At 36.8% G+C, this 22,338-nt stretch overlaps 1 protein-coding gene across 4 annotated transcripts in view; it reads left to right on the top strand.

The window, feature by feature from the left end:
• VAV3 (vav guanine nucleotide exchange factor 3) overlaps positions 1–22,338 on the top strand; it is a 356,330-nt gene that overhangs the window by 296,648 nt on the left and 37,344 nt on the right. For all 4 annotated transcript variants that reach the window (XM_059375596.1, XM_059375594.1, XM_059375595.1 and 1 more), the window contains one exon: positions 16,946–17,011. In XM_059375596.1, coding sequence (XP_059231579.1) covers positions 16,946–17,011 — 66 coding nt within the window. The remainder of the gene's footprint in view (positions 1–16,945; positions 17,012–22,338) is intronic.

Genomic DNA, 22,338 nt, shown 5'->3' with positions numbered 1-22,338 from the left:
CTGGCACTAGATCCCACAGCAGTCTCTGCTGGGGAGTCTCTGCTCTGGAAAGTTGTGACTCCCTGTTCCATTCCTGGGGGCTGAGGTTTGTCCCGTGTCTTTCCCTCTCTTAGGGATCCAAGAATTGTTGATTTTTTTCAATCTATTCAGTGTTTTACTTGTTAGGCAGGGTGATGTCTAGCAAGATTCTTAAATGAAGAACTAGAAACCTGGTGTTCTTTTTACTAAATTGTATTGCCTCCTATTCTTTTTAGATGATAAGAAAGACATTATTATTTGTCATTTCCTTTCAACGGCCTGGGAGCATGAAGCTTTTCTGGTATGGTGGTATAATGGCTTTGGAAACTCTCAGGAAAATTGTAAGAGAAATGAGGCCTTTGTATGACAAAATGTATGTGTGTATCTGTTAAGGGGAAGATGGCTAATGTCTAGAGCAGAGAAAAACAATTAGCACATTTATTTCAGATCAGCAAATATATATTGAGTGTCAACTCTATACTCACTTCTCAGACACTGCTCATATTTCAATTATCAACTCCGATTTTTGGTTTGACATTATGTCTCCTGTCTTTAGAGGATCCATTCATGCTTGCTGGGAGCTAGCAATATGTTTGAATTTTCAGAGATAAATTAAAAGTTCATCTAATGTTTTCAACAAGGATGTAGTATAAGTCAGAATTATCTTATGCATACTTTTTAGCCAGTCAATGTATTTTTTAAGCCAACAGATTCTAGCCTTATTAACAGGAACAGTGGCACTGTGAGAAAAACCTGATTCAAGTCATGCATCTGTCGCCAACTAGTTGTGTGGCTTGGGTCAAGATACTCAGTCACCACGTGGCTTTGTTTCTTCTTTTGTTACAGAACAGGATGGGACCAGAGCTGTACTCACAACTCTGAGTCATCTGGGGCTTTGCTATAATGTCAACACACAACCCCACTTCTAGATATCAGGGTACAATTGGTCTGGGTTCAGGAGAACCCTAGATAAATTTTTTTTTAAAGATTTTACTTATTTATTTGACAGAGATCACAAGTAGGCAGAGAGGCAGGCAGAGAGAGAGAGAAAGGAGGCAGGCTCTCTGCTGAACAGATAGCCTGATGTGGGGCTCGATCCCAGGACCCTGGGATCATGACCTGAGCTGAAGGCAGAGGCTTTAACCCACTGAGCCACCCAGGTGCCCCAACCCTAGATAAGTTTAATGTAAGCCTTGACTAGGGTGATCCAATGATTTCAGCTTACTCCTTGGTCTTGGATAGCACACCGGCTTATTAAGCATAGCTACAAGATAAGGTGTCACTGTGAACTTGATCAATACTTTGTATCGGATAGTTACCAAACAAAGGGAACATTTTCAAAGAACTAATATGCAATTAAAATATATTTGCCACAAACTTCATACTGAACTTGATGTAAGTGTTTTCTTTGATTAAAAAGTACTTCACATCTTACAATTCTCCAAGCCTATCGTGATGAAATCAGCTTTTGTTTTACACGTTGTACATATGGAAGGTATATGTAGGAAACTGGTCTGGATGTGAACTTACCCTTGTACTTAATGGCATGATTTAGAATGATGTGTTTTAAAATTTTCTTTTTAAAAAAACTTTTAAAAAATATTTTATTTATTTATTTGAGAGAGAAGGAGAGAGACAGAGAGAGAGAGAGCATGAGCAAGGAGAAGGTCAGAGGGAGAAGCAGACTCCCTGTGGAGCTGGGAGCCCTATGTGGGACTCGATCCTGTTACTCTGGGATCGTGACCTGAGCTGAAGGCAGTTGCTTAACCAACTGAGTCACCCAGGCACCCTAAAAATTTCTGAAAAAAATCTTTCCTCTATATTGAATATAGATGTGTAAAGAATGTTGCTGTTTTGATCCTTTGAAGTTACAGCAGTTAGTGTGTGTGCTTGCAGTGGTTCCGTATACATTACTTTGTTGATAATCGTATTCAAAGAAGACAAGTACTTTATGGTTTGCATCCTAAAGGATGTGACTCTGCCCTGTGTGTGCATGTGCATCTATGTGTGTATGTATTTAATTGCTTCTGAGAGGATAGTTTTTAGGCACCTCCGTTTTGGTCCCTACCCAATTGGTTTGGTCTCATTAGAGATTGCATATAATTAGCACCAGAAAAATAAGTGTTTTTCTTTTCTGTGTTACAGTTTAGGAAATTGTAGCTCATTTTGCTGAGTGGTGGTTACTGATTCTGCCATCTATTGACATCATGACCTTACATAGATTACTCTTTGTTTTATCATCTGTAAAATGTTTTATAAGGGCCTCAGTTTTATCATCTGTAAAATGCATACAGAATAAAATAAATGATATATGAAAGAGGTCTAGCCCAGTGCTCATTAAATAGTAGCTTCTAACATTCATCCATTCATTCATCCAAGTACTTTGAAGATTTTATTTTTATTCATTTGACACAGAGAGAGAGATCACAAGTAGGCAGAACAGCAGGCAGAGAGGGTGGTGGGAAAGCAGTCTCCCTGCTGAGCAGGGAGGCCGATGTGGGGCTTGATCCCAGGACCCTGGGATCATGACCCAAGCCAAAGGCAGAGGGTAACCCACTGAGCCGCTCAGGCACCCCTCATCGAGGTACTTCATGTTTTGTACTGACCACAAAAAAAGACAACAGGTTTATAACCTTGTGGTTTAATGACCTAAGGAACGATCAAAGCTCAGAATAGGTGATGCAGCTGGTTTCCATGTAAAGTTTTGTGTTAACACTTTTATAATTATATTGCTACAAATACATGTAAAGTTAAAACTGTGGGTAACAATATAGATATTGCAATATTACAGTGGCTTTGCATTTGAATTTCAAAAATGTCTTTTGTACTAGTTAAGTGCTTTGGCTTATTTGGAAATTTTCAAGAAATTATGCTTTTAAGATTAAACTGTTTTCTTCTCTTCTTTCAAGTGAGTCACTTCACTCATTAGTGTAGAAAGTTGAATTTTATTGTAGACTGTCATGTTTTCTACATATTCTATGTCCAGAGAATACAAATTATCCTCCACTTTCTATCAGGAACTTTCTATGAATAGCTATTATAGTCTAGTCTATCTTATTATTATAACAACAGTAATTTCTAATGCTATCAAAGTGAGTGGGTATCTGCATTTTCATTATAACTTCTTTCAAACAATGAGTTGACAATTGAGCTGTAAAAATATTCTATGTATGGTCCTTGCATTGAAGGGATTCATTTTGGCAGCTTTTTCTTGTCATCTTTGTTGTCTTCTTTCTCTTTCCTTGAAAGTTCCATAAAATTGTCTTCAAGTGAAATGAATATAAAAGAGGAAATTGGCCATTTAGAGTACATTTCCTAGTGCAGGTGTAAGGCCTAGTTTTTACTGAGAGTAACAACATATGGAACCATTCTGATCATGTCATTGGACTGATGACAAACCTGTTGCTTTAAAGTTGTTTCAGTATGTGAGAATAAGGACGTAGGAATGAAGGAGAACATTCTTCATGCCGAGAGAGACTATTTCTTTTAGAAACTTTACTTTCCCAAAAGAGGTACAAAGAGGGCAAGACAAAGAAGCAAGCAAATGTAAAATCATGCCATGCCAACTATGGGGTCTTTTTTTTTTTTTTTTTTTAAACAGTAAAGAGCTTTATGTATTTTCTTCTTATAATAAAGCTTATGAAACAATGAGGACCCTCTGTCCTATATCATGGGGTTTTATTTGCTCCATTGCCATTTATGAATACCCAAATGTTCCACAGGGAGAATTTTGTAAGCTAACTGGAACCAAAAGACAATTATAACCAGGAGAACTGTAATCAGTGTGCCAAAAATATATATTTTTATCCACAATGAAAGTTAAATAACCTAGAAAAATAGTTGTGATACTTCACACTTACAAATCATGCATCTACATGATCTTTATTCTAAGGAGTGAAAATGTTTTTACACACATTCTGATTAATTCACAGAAATCTCCATAAAGAGGGTAAATTGAAATTGTGGTTTTAAAGGGCCAAATTTATCACCCATCTATGTATGTTGGCATTTGCAGGATTAAAATTAGACTTTTTCAGACTTCTCTTCTCCTGCCTTAGTTCCATATGTTAGACTATCCTACCTTTGTTTTAGGAGAATCATTTGTAATTCTTAACACCTCTCAAGAAAAAAAAATTCATTTTTAAAGGCGGTTTAGTTCTTCTTTGGTAGAACAATCAGGAAACACAGCATTGCTTTATGTAGCAGTTTCAGCTTTTTAAATTTTTTTCTCTTTGCCTCAAAGGAAAAACTGAAAAGTCAGAAAATAAGTCTGGAGAGAGCTTGAGAGTCTCCTGAGGGAAGCATTCCTCATTACCCTGCTTGGGGAGAGGGTGGAGTAGGGGTGGCTCTTGACTTGGCCATGGGCAATTAGGTGATAACTTCCCCTTTGCAAACCTTAAGAGACTCTTAACTCTAGGAAACAAATGGAGTGTTGCTGGAGGGGAGGTGGGCTGGGGTGTGGGATAATTTCGAGATGAGCATTAAGGAGGGCCCTTGTTGTAATGAGCACAGGGTGTTCTATGAAACTGATGAATCATTGGATTTTACTCCTGAAACTAATAATATAGTATAAGTTAACTAAATTGAATTTGAATAAAAAGGATTTTTTAAATCCGCTTTGCTACCATCTTTGCCCTAAAGCGCAGTTGTCATGTATGCATGCAACAGATGACCCCTTCTTAGTTTGTAAGAAACTTGACTTCCTATATGCCTGATATATTTAGCACTGATTACAATTCCATTGCTTATAATTGGCCATTCAGATGTCCAGGTGATTTTTTTTTTTTTAAACAGATATGTTTTCCTCATTTTAACCTGGAAAACAAAACAAAACTAAGGGTTCAGTCAGGGAGAATCTTTTTCATAGAAGACATGCTTTTTCAAAATTATAGCTATTGATTCATATTTTACACTCTGTCTGAATTTACCCTTCTACTTCCCATTCTTTAGCTAAATGCTTCTTTACCATCAAGGCTCAGGTTGGGGCACCTCCTTTGAGGTCTTCTCTGAACCTGACAAAAGGGTTTCTGGCATAACACTTCCAGTGTATCCTCAATGGTCTGTTCATGGTTCTCTCTGCCTGATTAGAGCGCTCCAGAAAGTTAAGAACTGTGACTTTCATCTCTTTATCTCTAGCGCCTATCCTAAAATAGGCATTCAGTCCATAGGTCTGGAATGAATAATGCTATTCAGACTGCTGTTTCTGTACTATGTTATTTACAAGTTTTCAAACTCATTGTTTATGAACTCAACTTATACTTTACGATGTAACCGAGAGACCATTAAAATATTCCTTCATCTTGTCAGAGTTAAATTTATCCTTGTTCTCTCAGAATAGTCTTTAAGCTATTTAACCTTATGTCCTCAAATTCCTCATCTATAAAATGGGGATTTTAATACCTAAATGACACACAAGGGTATTATAAAAATCATAGGAAGTAAAATTGAAAGAAAATGGAAAAGGAGAAAAAGTTTATTTCTGTATAATGACTGATGATTTTGAAAGATAAGCTTCATTTTTCCAGAAGTGGGAAAATGATTGTTTTTTTTTTAATTTTTTAAAATTTCATCTTCCCCATGTTTCCATATGAAGAGTCCCACTAACATATGTAGGCTCATAGAAGCCTACTCTTCCCTCCCAATTCCTGTATCCAATTCTTGAAATTTCTTTAATCAGATGTTAAACTTTCTACTCCTAGACATAAAAGCACAAATGATAAATCCTGAAGGGAATAGTTCATTTAAATAAGTAGGCTAAATCATGAGCCTTTCTCTCAGAGCAAGGTTGGATGAGGAAAGTGTATAAGATGGCTCAGGAAAGGGAAGGAGAGTAGGAAGGAACACAACAAGGCAGGGGTTTACAGAAAACAAACTTTGCTTGGGGGATGATTTGCTTACTTCTGGACTCAACTGTAAGCAGTATTGACCTTTTCTGTTAAAAGCCTTAAGCAGTCTGTCCTATACCACAGGACCTGCCCAGAAACCCTCTGGGGTCAGGGAAGGGAGGTACAGTGGAGTGGAGTTAGTAGGTCTTTACTCCTGGCATCTCTCCCTGCAACTTTAGTAGCCAAGTCATTTCAAAGGAGTCTCTTCCTTTGCTCTACATTAAGAAACTTATCTCGTGGGGCGCCTGGGTGGCTCAGTGGATTAAGCCGCTGACTTCGGCTCAGGTCATGATCTCAGTGTCCTGGGATCAAGCCCCGCATCGGGCTATTTGCTCAGCAGGAGCCTGCTTCTCTCTCTCTCTCTCTCTCTGCCTGACTCTCCGCCTACTTGTGATCTCTCTCTCTGTCAAATGAATGAATAAAATCTTTAAAAAAAAAAAAAAAAAAAAAAAAAAAAAAAAGAAACTTATCTCGTTTCTTCTAGACCACACAGGAATTTTAGCTACAATAAAAGTGTGTGTGTGTGTGTGTGTGTGTGTGTGTATGTATGTATGTGTGTGTGTGTGTATATATATATATATATATATATATATATATATATATATATATATATGTTTTTGGTTGTTGTTTTTAACTCCCTGATCTGCAGTTCAGGTGCCATTCTGTATCATAACCAGAGGCAAATAAGAAGATGAAAAGGGACGCCAGGGTGGCTCAGTTGGTTAAACAGCTGCCTTCGGCTTGGGTCATGATCCCAGCGTCCTGGGATCGAGTCTCACGTCGGGCTCCTTGCTTGGCAGGGAGCCTGCTTCGCCCTCTGCCTCTGCCTGCCACTCTGTCTGCCTGTGCTCACTCTCGCTCCTCTCTCTATGACAAATAAATAAATAAAATCTTTAAAAAAAAAAAAAAAGAAGAAGAAATTGAACAAAAAGTTTTTAAAAGAATCAAATCTTTGTTAAGAAAACTGATTCTTGACACCAAAAGGTTCATTGCTTTGGCACTGTAAACTATAGAATAAACATCTCTGGGAACATCTCAGATGGCCTGCCCCAGAGCATTTCTTTGTGAAATCCCAAACTTGGTTTTTGTCATGGCAGGGATACTGTTTTAGGCAGTACTGGAGCATAGTTTCAGGGTCTTCCTCAGTTGACCTTGACTTTGCTTCTTAACTGCTTCTCACCACTTGCCCATCCCTTGGATAAAGTCAGGAGAAGCCACGGCAGAATTGAAATTGTGGATGTGGCAGTAAAAAGCCACGTGAAAATAGTACAGCTTATGTGGTAATAGTATGTCATGTAATCATAAGACCTTTATTTTGACAGGTGTTTACCTCAAAATATTGCATTAAATCAGGGTCCCTAATTACAGGGAAAAAGAAAAAGGCAGAGCCTGACTATAATAGAACAGGAGAAGCCCGGGAGAGATGATTATAGACGATAATAGACATTAATGAAGGCCCGTAAGAAACATTCTCTCTGGGTGATTGCCAACTGGCTTTGATTGAATAGATCATAAACTGAGTTTGCAGGAATGTTTCCAAGTGTACAGACTGTATTGTGGGAATTGGCAAGCCTCCGACAAAGTGGGTGAGGTCCTAACTGTTAACTCTCAAGATGGGCATTTTTGGTTAACAGCTCTTCACTTGTATTTTTCCTTTGTTTGGTACAGGGCAAAATGTAGGTTATAACGTCCGTAGGGGAGAACACCGCTGTCTAAGGAGAAGTTTAGACAGTGAAGTCTTTTTTTTTTTCCCAACAGAAAGCAACATTATTAAGGGGATAGTTCTGAGGAATTCTGTTGTGGTATATTTTCTTCTGTTATTTCATTACCATAGAAGCTGCATTCTGCCATAATTACTACAAGGACGTGTCAGTCACAGAATACTTTCAGTGGACCACCGATCCACAGTTACATCTATGATATGGCTGTTGATTTGGCACCACAAAGGGTTTCAGTAGAGTGCACAGGTCTGTGCCTTCGAGACTTGGGTCCAAATAATTTCTCAGGTTATAACATATATTGGATTTTAATTATTCATAGTAATTGGAATTCCTGAAGAGTGAATGAAGGAATATCATTTCTAACAAGTCAATCATGTATACCCTGGAGAATAGAGGACTTTACACCGAGGTAAAATGAAAGTCATTTAGGACCTGAAATGTCTTTATCTTCTATGAATAAGTGTAACCAGATTCAATTACTGACACATAATATCCCTAATTAAGAATTTGTGGATCAGATACTTCTTAGTAACAGTAACGGACAGGAGAACTGTAGGGATTTAGGAAAAGGGCTCATGTAAGCAAAGAACAGTGGTAAAAGAGAAATTCTTGAGTCAAAAAAAAAAAAAAAGAAAGAAAAAAATCCTTACCCTGTCATTTCACGGGCAAGAATATTGAGCCATAAAAGGTTAAATGACTTACTCAAGGATCAGAAAGGCAGGAACAGAACATCAGACTCCTGACTGTCTATCCATATCAAATTTTTACCTCCTAGGTCTTTTCTCTAGTCCAAAATTCTGCAAAAATCTATGAAAATGACCAAAGCAAAATCTAATAAGGAACCGACATCATCTGAATAAGATCCTTGAAGGTGATAACTATGTTTAGTCATTTTTAATCCCCTAGTATGTAACATAATCCCTCATAAATATCAGGTAGTCAATACACTTTTCATTAAAGTAGTGATTTTGTTCTTAGTAGAAAAGTAAATTCTTCAAAAACATCTAATGCTGCCATGAGCATTTGACATGTATGGTGCCATTACTCAGGATATTTCCTTTGTGATTACTTAAGATTAAAATCACCAAGGATAGGAAAACATCCATTGGTTGTTTGCCAGGATTAGAAATATGAATTTCTATATTTTGGACCTCTATCAAGCCTGGTTTACTTTTTGGGTTATATGGCCTCTCTCTAAATAGAATTTCTTCCAAGAGTGGTAGATCCTTGTTCTTTCCAGATTTTGTAGTAAGTAACCACTTGGGATCTGGCCTACCTACATTCAGATTGGTTTTTGCTTGCTAATTTTTTTTTTCTTTCATCAAAGGTATGCTCTTCTTTCCTTCACCAGAAACATAGTTAATAAGTTTTGATTCAGGATTACATCACATACAATATCTTACCTAGTGAAACTTTAGAGAAAAAGCCTCAGGACATGAAAAACTAGAGCCCTCTTCCCTGCTAGAGAAGTCCAGGAACCCCACAGAATACATTTTTTGGATAATAAGAAAATGTTCTACAAAGTCTCATTCTGCTATTATATTCATCTCACAAATAATAAGTGTAGAACTATATCTTATGACTTTTTAGTGGGTTTCTCTTAGTGCACATTTCACAACTTTTAGTTTTTTTGGTGTTTTTTTTTTGGGGGGGGGGGTTGATACTTCTTTCTGCCAAAATCTCAGTGATGTAGTAAACACAATCTTGTGTGCATTCAAAAAGCCATCAAATATCGAAGCTTTGGTCACATGTTTTGATGATTTGATGCAATTATAAGCCCTTATAAACCAAAGATACATTTCAAAGATCCAAGATACAAGTTTTTTTTAAAGTTATTCGGAATTCTGGGCCTATGACAGCCACTTAACTATGAATGAACTAGGTTAGGAATATGAATTTTATTGTCTTTTGAAAACCTTTAGGGTTTATGCAAAACCTATGCAAAAATTTAAAATGCTATTCTCTTTTGACTAATAAATGGTAAAAGTGTTTGGCTATGTTTTTGTTCTTTTGTATGTTTGCGTGAATATTTTGGAATTCATTGTAATGACCATTATGCAATTACGCTTGATAAATTTTCAAGTTGTTCACTGGTGGAACAATGTCCATCTTACTTGTCATGCAAGAAGCAATGACCAAAGAAGTGTGTACTTGCATGAAAACATTAGCACATTTGAAATAAGGAAATGGATTATCTGAATATAGTATTTTTTTGTTCAGGTGAAAGTTATACAGGAGTCTATGTTACTTCTGGTTTAGCAGACTTGTCTAAATATAAGGAGGATGGTGGGATTATTACCGGGCTAGGTATTTCTCTTTTAATAACACATGAATAGTCAACAAAAAAATTTAGAAGTGAGAAAATTGATTGGAAATCATAAAAAAGCAGTATTGTGGAAAAAATAGAAAAATTGTTATTTTTAGCAGTCATTAAGTGTTTTCAGACAAGTTCATTCTTTGATCCTTGTATTACCCTGGTGAGGCACATGTGGCAGACCTTGTCATCATTCTTGTTTTACCATGGAGATTTGCCCAAGGTTGTAGTTTTTTGTTATCTTTTTTTTAATAGCAGAGCTGGAAAGAGAATGAGCTCTCCGAAAGCCACATCCCTCCTGAATGGTAGTGATTTTTCCGAGTTTTCCTAGAACTAGTACTGATGTATATTTAACTACTAACAATGGTTATAGTATGGTGGCAGCTAGGGTCACAGATGGCTCCTTATCAAAGGTTATAATTTCAGTCAGCGTCTTTGTCCTGGTCTTCTCTCCTTTTCCAGTCCTTTGGTTCTATCACACATGATCACAAAGCCTGTCAGAATAATTCCAAAAATAGTGCTTGGTACAAGCTATCCATCATCCATCCACTCATCTGGTCAGTAAACTAATTTGTATATTTGCCTAGATTCCCATGATTCATGCCTACCCTGTATGTCTTCTTTCCACCCTATACCCAGACTGTACATTTCTGACAGTGAGAGAGGACTAGGTACAATGACAGTTGCTCTGGCCATTCCCCATGTCTGATAAATTGCTTAGTAATCTCCACAGCACCTTCATGCATACGTTGAAAGTGTTTAGGGCATTGTAACTTGGGAAAATTTCCAATCTTTCATAAATAACCATTAATCTGTTCCTTTTAAATTCAGCTTTCCACATCTGTTTCAAATTGTTCAGTGCTATTCCAGGAGTGCATTAAACCTCCAATCCAGGTGGTATTAAGGGGATAAATGAGCCACAGGGAAAAGACACTCTGTATTTTTCTTAGAGCAATCTTTCTCCTTTTTGCAAAGTTAGGAGCCAAGCAATTTACGATTAAGATTTTTGGAGGATATCCTCTGTCATTTTAAGCCATCCTCGTCTATGGGTTTTGAAAAAGCAGTTTCAGCTCTGCTATGTTAGCACCCATTAATGTTTTTCTCTATACTGGTAGATTATAAATATCATTTCTACCATCAAACTTAATGTAGTTTTAATTCATTATGGTTTACTGTGGATTCTTATTAGGGAAAAATGAAGAACAGTTATAATCTAAGATCAGTTAGAAATAAGGAAGTGTTTGAATATGCATTTATATTTATGATGTTCAGGAATTTCAGAGAAAGTTATCAATAATTTTAGTTTGATACATTTTTCTACAGGGAGCAACTTGCTTTTCAGGACAGAAGGCATTATTATTTTATGAATTATTATTTAATATTATTTTGCTTTGTATCTGCTCTACTTTAGTTAATGAAAATTATAAAGGTGCATCTTTTCTTACCATAGATAGCCCATAACTTATTTTCTCAGAGACTTCCCAAAGAAAATATTTTCATCAGAATGAATCAACCGGGACCGTTAGATTTACAAAAGTCTCCTCGCATAATAGAGAGAATGCTCAGCAGAATAAATGCATATAAAGATAGAACTCTATGGTACACCAGATGACATGTAACTCTGAAAGAGGGATGTTTTCAAATTGACCTCGAAGATGTGAAGGGACTGTCAAGAACCAATATTAGACAGGGGGCTAACTAGAAAATAAGATTTTTTTATCTCTGGCATTTGTAAGGGGCATAAAAGGAACGACACGTTGATTATTTGACCCACAATACACCGTCCACCCAGGAATGCAAAGAGGAAGAAAATTCAGCTGCATGCCTCTTTCAAAGTTAGTAAAAATTTCATAGATCATCACATAAAGTGCACAAAATCACTGGCTTTGCAAATGGCTTATTTCGTAGCTACAGTCTGCTGTTCCATCCACGCAGCACAGGGGACTGACAGCTGCTCCACCCATTAGCATTAATGAATTATCAATGTACATCCCACACACATCCACCAGGGAAGCAAAGACACTCCTCCTACACATTATTTTGTTTTTTAATCTTCCAAATGTTGTAGGATGCTTATTACCTTAATAAGTGGAAAGTCATTGAATACAGCACGTATTCTCTCCCATAGCTAGAACTGACATCTCCTAGGATGTCAGGAAATGCAGCTTTATTCATCTGTTAAGATATGTTAAATTATCTCTCACCTCTTTGTTATCTAAGGGATGTCTAAGACCATTAAAGAAATGTAACCTGCACTGCTAAGGCATTTCATTGAGGGAAAAACAATTCAGAATGACCTTGGTACTCTGTTGAGATATAATTTCCCTCTCCTGAGGAAACTCCAGTAGTGTTCTTGAAATGTAGAGAAAAAGAACAAAATGGTTTTTGATACAGTTAACTGTATGTCCTGGTTTACCCCTAACTCTCCCAATGTATCCCTTTTGTCCTGGCATGGTTATTAATTACTACCCTTTTCTCTCAAAAGATCCTGGTTTGGACAGAAAATTGCATGTTTACCCTAGTTTTAGGACATTCCTTACATGACCATGACCCTTCCTCTAATGTCTAGGACAGTTTCCATTCATGCCTTTCAGGTGGAATCTTGGTTCTATAAAGGAAGAATGACCAAAAAAAAAAAAAAAAAGCTGAGCCTGTCCATACACCTTCAGAAGTTATAAAATTCATTAATGTGTCTCCTAGTCTTACGTTTGTGTTCTCACCTCCTTTCTCTCTGTTTCATGCATTGTCTTCTTCAGCAGGCTGCTTGCTTCTATAAAATGTCAGAGATAGGTCAAGCAGTGCCATTATAAGAATATTTTCCTATGTAGAAACATTCAGTGTTTCTCAGTGCCTCACTGTGTAAAACAAAGTGTGGTATATTTTCCTCTTTTCAGTTAAGAGGAACTTAAGCTCATGCTACTCACTAACATGGAACTCTCAGGTTGAGATATACCTCAAATTGCCAACATTTATGAAATAGTCACTCTGTATTTGCATTCTCTTGTAAAAACTGACATTGTTCTGGATTCCAAGAATTCAGTCCAGTAAAGGAAAAGACCGTGTAGACCAATACCGACCTCCACGATACAGTGTACTACAAACAATCTGGAAAGGTGTCAGAAGAGGACAGGGTGAGATTAAATTGCGCCTGCAGAGTGAAGATGTTTTTATAGAAGAGATGACAGAGTAGGAATGTGTGAGCCAAGCTTTGGGGGAGGAATAAGTGAAAGGATCAATCTGTATGAAGGACCCTGTGTCGGTTTGGTTCTAGATGCTGGTCAACATGCCTGTGACGGGCTATCACTGCTTCTCTTGAACGCTGCTTTCCGTAGATGAAGACCATGGGCTCTTTTTCTGACTAATGTGAATTGACAGTTCACCATTTTTATAGCTGTAATCTTCCAGGTTGCTGATTTCTCTTCAGCTCTAGTTTTGAAGGACCATCATAGAGCTCTGCCTCTGGCCTCTCCCCTGCAAAACAGATTGGTTTCCTTTAGTGTGCTCTCAGAGGTCTGATTTTACTTTTTAAAAACAGTCACTCTTGTCTTTTCCTCTTCTGAGGCTTCTTTGGTGTAGGGCTCCCCCCACATACCCGTACATGTTGTACTCAAGTAACAGTGCATGCAGTCATGTAAAAAGGTCTGGCTAGGCACGCAGACCCCAAATATCCTGGTTATTTTCTTGTACCTCAAGGTCATGCTTAAAATAGATAAGGCACTCCGAGAATGCAGTTGAAGGAGATGAACACTTCATTCCAGCCTTATAGCTACTGTGTTCTCATCACCCTCCAATCTGTGACTCTCCTCCCTCTGTTCCATCCTTCTTGCCTCCTAGGTAGACTAATTCCTATAAGCTCTTTTATCTTGTTCTGTATACATTTTCTTCCATGATAGTCTTGCTCCATTGACTTTCAAGTTCCCCTCTGTGTAATTGTCATCTAAAACCAGGTTATCTATTTGGGTGGCTTATGTAATCACCTCCATCCTTGGCAGCTGGACTCAAGTCTTTAGCTCCCATGGTCTCCTCTTCACCCACTCGCCAGGCAAGCCCAGTTGACTCTAGTGCCACAATATCTCTAGTACCAGTTTCCCCTCCACCTTTACTGTGATACAGTTCTCTAATGATACTCTCACCTACCACACCATGCCCATCTACAAGCCAGCTTGCACACTGAGGTCAGTTTACGCCTTCTAAAGCACAGCACTGCATCACTGAAACCCCCTCACCACTGATAAATCCAAATGTCTCCGTCACACTGGGTCCCTGCCGCCTCTTAGCTCCATGTCCCTCCATCCTCCTTTATGAGTCTAATGCTTGTGCAGAGAGGCAGTACCGAGCTCTGAACTTAGAACATCTGAATTTGAATTCTGGTTATGTCACTTGCTGACTCTGTGATCATGGGGTGATCATTTAACTTTACTATACCTCATTTTCCTCACCTGTAAAATGGGGATCGTAATTGGGCCTACCACAAAGGATCACTGTAAAGATTATGAAATGCTCAGAGTGGTGTATTCAGTAAGGATGCACTAAGTATAAGCCATTATTAGACTTACTTGTGTTTCCTATGCACAACCTGTATTTTTACACCCCTGTCCCTCTCTCATGCTTTATTTTGTTTTCAAAATGTTCTCCTCCATTTCCATTTCTATATGTTCACACCCCACACATTTTATATTCACGTGCCCCTGCTCTCTTCTATGTAGCTTTCAGACAAACCCCTAATACTGAAAATATCTTTCCAATTTCCATAGCCTCTCCTCTGCACCCAAGAATATTTAGCTCTTTTCACCATGTATTAAATGGATGTGTATATGTATCTTCATTCTGAGAAGATTAGGGGGAGACAGGAAATGATTGATGAATTCTTGCATTTTCCTAAGTGTTTAACCAAATCAATATTAGATACTGTATTTGTTGAATAAATGAATGCATCTTCTACTTGTTCATTTACCTTTTTCCCTGATACGCAAGTGCGATACAATTCTTGAACCTTGCTCCAATGAACGTCTTGTCCTTGCTCGGTTATTTGCTTTCCCTCGGTCTGAATCCTGCCTTTCCTCTTCTCTTTTCTGTTCTTTTTACCTTCCTCCAACCCTTCCCCCTTTCCTGTTATACCTTCCCTCTCTCTTTCCCATACCTCTCCCACCTTTTCCCCTTTCTCCCCCTTCTTTTCTTTTTCCTCCTCATCCTTTAATTCTGGATTCCCACTTTATAAAATTCCCACAAACTCCTAGCTAAGCTCCTTGGGCACAAAAGGATGCTGTTTCAAGAGGGAAATATTTGCTGAACATTTTTTTTGTTACTTTTCTTTGTCAAAAATAGTTGAGCATGTAATATGCAGTCATAATGCTATTTACTCATCTTAGCTACTGAGAGGAAGAAATGGTTAAATAGCAAATAAAAATAAACCCAATTTTTGGACAAGAAGAAGGCATAAGAACTTTTTAATATCATGTTCTAATTGCTGTAGTGTGTTTTGAGTGTAGTCTGTCTTTTTGCAGAAAGGGTAGGGTCAGCGTAGGGTCAGTGTCATAGTGTCATAAGGTTTTGTGTATGTTTGAAGTAAAACAGAATGTTACATTGTTTCAGGTATGCAGCATAGTGATTGGACAGGTACATATGTTATGCTGCGCTCACCGCAAGTGTAGCTGCCATCCATCACCATACAACACTATTAAAATACCATTGACTCTATTGCCTCTGCTTTATTCTGTACCTGAATTCCCTGTACCTTTTATTCTGCTGCCTTATTCTTTCCATAACTGGAAGCCTGTATCTCCCACTCCCTGTTACCCCTTTCATTCATCCCCCCAACTCTCTTCCCTTTGGGAATGACCAGTTTGTTCTCTGTATTTATGGGTCTGTTTCTGCTTTTTGTTTTTTCACTTGCTTTTTTAGATTCTGCATACAAGTGAAATCATATGGTATTTGTTTTTCTCTGTATGACTTTTTCATCTAGCATGATACCCTCTGGACCCATCCATGCTGTCACAGATGGCAAGATCGCATCCATTCTTATGACTGAGTACTATTTCATTGTATGCGTACACCACATCTTCTTTATCCAGTCGTCTATCAATGGACACTTGGGTTGCTTCCATAGCTTGGCTATTGTAAATAATGCTGCAATAAACATAGAGGCTCATGTATCTTTTTGAATTCATGTTTTTGTTTTCTTTGCATGAATACCAGTAGTGGAATAACTGGATCATATGGTACTTGTATTATTTAAGCTTTTGAGGAAACTCAATACTGTTTTCTGCAGTGGCTGTATCAATTTACATTCCCTGATGAGTTTTTTTTTTATTAAGAAAAATTTGTTCAAAGGTCTCCAAGAGTAAACTCATATTTTTTTTGTCCATTTGGTGTTTAGGTTTTCCTAAAAGTCTGCTAATTTCTTCCCTCTCTTTTCATTTATGATGTCATTTTAACCTACAATCCTTCCTCCAACATCATAACTGTCTTTACTTGATCAGCATCCTGTCATTTCTCCTAAATCTGAAAACTATCTAAAACATCATCATGTTGTTTTCCATTTCCACAAGTCTTGAAATGTCTCCTATCTTGTTGGAGGAATGTTCTTATGAGTTCTATTAAAGATGCCAATAGTAACCATTTAAATCACATTTCTAATTGTGAGCCTGCACAAAACCAATGTATCTACTTGTATTAGTGAACATAAAATAGAAAGATTCAATACGCTGTTATCTCTAAATTGGATTGAGGGATATAAAATTAACAAGATGGAATGGTAGTTTGGGAAGTCAAACTTGAATCCTTCTTTTATAATTGTCAGATGAAACAACACGTAACGTTTAATAATTTTAAAACCTCTTTGATTCTGCTTTCTTTCCTCAACCATTGTAGGTTAATGTGTAGGAATGGATAAAACATGTAAATAATTCTGAGAATCCTGATTAACAACACTATGTACAAAGCATTATGAGATTATCATTTGTGGTAAATGGGTTCTCAAAACTGATATTTTTTTTTTCCTAATTTAGGGTAGAAATTTAGCATCTGGAGAAGTTGGATTTTTTCCAAGTGATGCTGTTAAGCCTTGCCCGTGTGTAAGTATGAGTATTTTCTTTCCATTTTTTCCTGGTTTTGATGCTGTAATGAATTGTGCAAGAATGTACAAAGGATATGGTCTTATCACTCAATAATTTTATTAATGTTTTCTGGAGGGATCATATAATTTCTAGTTGAAATACATGGTCAATGTTATTATAATTCTAAAATCTTCATGATTCCATTGTCAGGAAATATTTTTTTTTAAAGATTTTATTTATTTACTTGACAGGGAGAGAAATCACAAGTAGACAGAGGGGCAGGCAGAGAGGAGGGGGAAGCAGGCTCCCTGCTGAGCAGAGAGCCCCATGCAGGGCTTGATCCCAGGACCCTGAGATCATGACCTGAGCTGAAGGCAGAAGCTCAACCCACTGAGCCACCCAGGTGTCCCATCAGGAAATATTTTTAATTGATACAGGCAAGGAGAAAATTCGACTCAGTAGTATTTACAAAATTAAATTGTCTACAAGATGTTAGAAGGAATAAATCAAAGCTACAGATTAGGTGCAATTTCCCCTTTTCCCATGGAGGTGAGAATGGTAGGCTCTAATCTATTCCTAGTCATTTGGGGCTATAGAGAGATATTATACTTCCCCTGGAATACGTGAAGGCGAAATAGCATGAAGTCCTCAAATCCTTCAACCAAATCTCGAAGTACATTTTTCTGTGCTTTAGTTTGTCATTACTATTAATTTAATATCATAATGACATTTTCTGAAAACATCAAACACATTAGATACAAGGAGAAAGAATGAGCGTTCAGTCAAACATTTTGAATGAATATAACATAAAATGTACTTTCTGATGTTTTATTAGATTTATAAATTTCTGTTTAAGGTGACATTATTTTATTGTAAGCTGATGTTTAGGGTAGATTTTTCTATGAAACTTTTGAAGTTCTTGATTTGAAGTAAATGAAATTCCTTTACTAATATAGTAGAGCTGATGGTTTTAAAAAAAAAAAAAAAAACCACGAAACTCCTTAAATTATCTTGCTGGCTATAATTTACTTCTTCCTTAGATTTACAAACTGGGCATCCTTTTCAATATCATAAATGTCTGCCATCCTTGATTTCAGAATGTAGGCTGTAAATTAATTTACCATACTCATTCCAGCTTCATTAATTTTAGAAGCAAAGGGAATCAAAAAGAATTTGCTATTCTATTGGTTCTGTGATCTAATGTCACATGTTCTTATCTAATAATCTTAGAAAATTGTTGAACCTTGATACCACTCTTATTTAGTTATGTAAGCAAAATGAGTTTTCAGTTAGTTTTCTATAATTTGTGTGAACAAGATTCAGGCTCCCTATGCTTAAAACAATGATATTCATATGTAGGCAGGAAGCAGGCTGAGATTATACATTCTAATATTAAGATGTTTGGGAACCAAAAGACATCAAATCAAGAACATTAAATGTTTCACTTATCAAGTTATGTTATCTTTTTACAGCCTCTTGAATATGGCATAAAATGAACATTTGAAGTTTTATTTTAGGAAAATTCTGTCACATGGCAGGTATTTAATACAATTGTTTGTATGAATGAACAAAGGTATGAAAAAAGAAGCAAAATTTCCTAGCTGAACCTAGGTAATTAACAGTAGTAGATACTAATTATATCAGCTTACAGCAAATGGTATTTGATGACTTAGTTAGAAGAAGGGAAACCATGTTCAGAATTTTAAGCTGGTAAGGACTTAAAGAGGAATACACAATTATGCGTGGGAATACTAACTAAATGTGATTGTTTTACAGTGCGAAGTTAACAAATAGTCACTAAAATTTTAGTGCTTACTTAATGAAATTATAGATTCATTTGTTCGTTTAGGATAAGTTAAGTGAAGATAAATGGGTGGAGAGATTGGAAGGGAGGATATGTTGAAGGAGTTTGGAAGATGGTGTCTTCTTTGACCGTGGGACATTTTGTTTATTAGGGCCCATGAGTAGTGTGGAATATTTCATTCTGAACTCAAAAGTTATTCTCCAATATGTGTTGTGCCAGTCTAACAAAAGTTCTGAAGTATACAGTTAGAAAATTAGAACTGAGGAGAATGCAAGAGGAATATAAATGAGACAGTTTCATTTCTGGCAATATGGTGACTGGAGACAAAGCCTGGAGCTACGGCACAGTGCAAACTTGGATACCTCTTTGTGACTCCAGAAGTCCTCAGTGGATGAGCAGGAAGAAAGCAGTTCCACAGAAGATATGTCTGTCTTCATCTTGGATCTGAGTTGGGAAGAAAAAAGAGAGCAATCTCCCCTAAGAATTCCTAGCTTTAGATGCAAAGACCATCAAGGAGTAGGGCTGAAATTGATACCAGCTCTGTGTCTACAATAATTCTAAGCTAGAAATAGTTTAAAATGATTCCATGCTGATTGTGTTTCCAGTACAAATACAGATTGTCTCTGGATTGGAGCCTCATTATGCACAGTCCTTAAAGAATTTCTATGGATAAAGTCCTAGGGACTTTAACACAGTATGGGATTTTCACATTCATGATTAAACAAACCATCTTAAGCAAAGTTTAGCAAAAAAAAAATAAAATTCAGAATTAGATACACAAAGACAGCAAATATTGTAATTATCAGGTACCAAGGTCAACTTTTTGTATTTAATATGGTTGAAGAAATAAAAAAGAATAAAACTCTAAGAAGAGAACAAGCCACTTTCTAAATTTCTTGGATGTATTTCACAAATAATCAGGCAGAATAAATGAAATGAAAACCTTAATGGAACATTACATGACATATTAGACACAGTTGGCTAGAAAATTGGAAGACAAATCTGAAGAAACTTCTCAGTGAATAATCCAGAGAAATTAAGAAGTGGAAATCTGAAGGAGAATGAAGTGATAAAGTTCAAATGCATGTTATTGAAGGAGAGAATAGAGATAGTGTGGAAAAGCAATTTTCAAATAAATAATGGCAGAGAATTTTCCAGAACTTATGGTAAAACTAATCTCAAGAGTCAAGAAAAGTGTATAAAATTAATCAACACCTACACACATTTTAGTTCATTTCAATGGCAGAACATCAAAAACAAGGAGAAAATATTAAAACCAACCTTAAGGAGAATACAGATTACCTATAAAGAGTTGATGACTTGACTCATAGCTAACACCAGCAATAATGGAGGCAACAAAAGTTTTCACTTCTGGTAGTTGCCAAGTAGCCCCTGTTGGATCATACTTCCTGCAGAAAACAGCTACAAACTCTGGGCAAGATAGTAAAGCATCAGCAGTCTGAAGGCATTGGCTAAGGGAAGAGTTGACACTCAATGAAAGAGGATGACTCTAGGCTAGCTTCTTGGTTTTGGGGCTGGCTTGAGAACAGACACTGGGCTGCACCATGCAGGGTAGTTAAAATTCAGAGAGAAACCTCGTAGTATCCCTAGCTTGAAGAAGCAGAGTGTGAAGCTTGAAGGAAACTTCAAGCTTGAAGTGGAATGGGAAGCCTGAAATCTTAGAAAGTGTCAGAGGGGGAGGGACCTCAAGTTCTGTGTATAAACTTTGCCTCAGTTTGGCTGCCTGGTGCAGACTCCCAAAGTGGCTCAGTTGAGGCTAAAAGAACAAAACTGAGAATTCATCTGCCTCTCACCACAGGGGAGGTAGTTTGCTGTTGGAGTTCAACCAAGTTAACTGCCTACTTCAAGAAAAATCGCACTCTTTCTAGAAGCATCATGGAATTCAGAGCTTCTACAGTGTATTATTCAAATTGTCTAAGATACTACCCAAAACTACTCAATATGTAGAGGAGGAGGAAAACACAGACTATACTCAAAAGAAAAAGCAATCAAAGGAGAATGACCCTGAGATGTCCCAAATGATGTAATTAGCAGGGAAAGATTTTTTTTAAAGTAGCTATTATAACTATGCTCAAGGACATAAAGGAAAGCATGTTCATAATGAATGCACAGGAAACCTCAACAGAGAAATAGGAACTATTAAAAAGAACCAAATGGAGATTCTATAGTGTGAAACTTTAATATTTCAGGCAATAAGAATGATATGTTCAAAGTTTTGGAAGGAAATTAGTCAACTTAGAAATTTCTTTCCTTTGTAAGGATGAAGTAATGACATTTCTAGCCAAACAAACACAGAAAACTTACCTCTAACTTACCTCTAACTGTCTGCTCTAACTCATATAAGATGTGCTTCAGGGAGAAGCACATATCTTATATATATTATTTTACATGCATACTCTATATCCAGTAAAATTTTTTTAAAAACTGTGTGACTACAGCCAGAATTTAACAATGTAAACAGCCTCTGATGAAGGTAGGAAAAAGGCATTAGGGAAAAATGATCAAAGATGAGAACACAGTCAAAGATAGGAAAGTATCCAGAAGAAAAGTCTGTATTGTTTTATATAAGAAGTGGGGAGGGCCCAGGACAGATGGAGAAGGGTAGGATCCCACCCTCAGTATAGGAATCAGTGCCGAGAAGATAGTCCTGGCACTTCACCTATCAGAACATATTCACCAAAGAGTGAGAAAGCTCTGAAAGGACAACAGACTGAAATAGCCTGGGATTTGGTTCTGCTCTAGAATGTTCTATCACCCTTCGTTTTTGTGGATCTTTCCGCTTTCATATTCATAGAATATGTTGAAGTTCTTTTCCCTTCTCTGTCCCCTCTTTGTGTTATTGGTTTTGTTTTGTTGTGTTGTGTTTGCTTTTTTGTTTCAGCTCTCTAGGGAGAAGGATTGATTTAGGAATAAGTATGCATTTAAAGAATACAAAGTGGGAGAAGGAAGGAGGAAATACTTTTCCATCAGATTTCCGAACCTATGTATATCTTCTAAAAAGAAATGATTGAGAGTTGATTCCTATTTGTGAAAACAAAATAGTATAAGAAAATATTTGTAGGATTTGAATGGGTGTAATATATTCTAAAAATTATTTTCTGTGTATTAGGATTTTACACGGTGGTGAAATTAAACATGTGATCCATAAGATAAAAATATTTAAATACTAATAACTTTGGAGATGCTCTGGCCAGAAAGATAATTTTATTATATATAACTATTAATCTGGAAGGTCAAAATACTAACAGCCCATTATGAAAACTGACATAGCTAAGAGATGTATTTACATTGATCAGAACTCTGTTAAAAATTAAAGGTAAAAGAGATTCATGGAAAATTTCAAAATACAAAACAAATTATTCATACTCCTTATCTTTCCTTAAGAATCTATAAACTTTGTTCTCCTCTAATATGTATTTTGTTATTCTTGGAATATTGGTGTACATTCTTTGGCTTTGTTCATTTTCTAGTTATAATCAGCAACTAGAAGTTTTTTTCTTTTTCTTTGATTGCACAACAA

The sequence above is a fragment of the Mustela nigripes genome, chromosome 14, assembly GCF_022355385.1.
Source record: "Mustela nigripes isolate SB6536 chromosome 14, MUSNIG.SB6536, whole genome shotgun sequence".
In the NCBI taxonomy this organism is placed as follows: Eukaryota; Metazoa; Chordata; class Mammalia; order Carnivora; family Mustelidae; genus Mustela; species Mustela nigripes.
The sequence above is the reverse complement of the archived record's forward strand: the minus strand, read 5'-3'. Positions and strand labels throughout refer to the sequence as shown.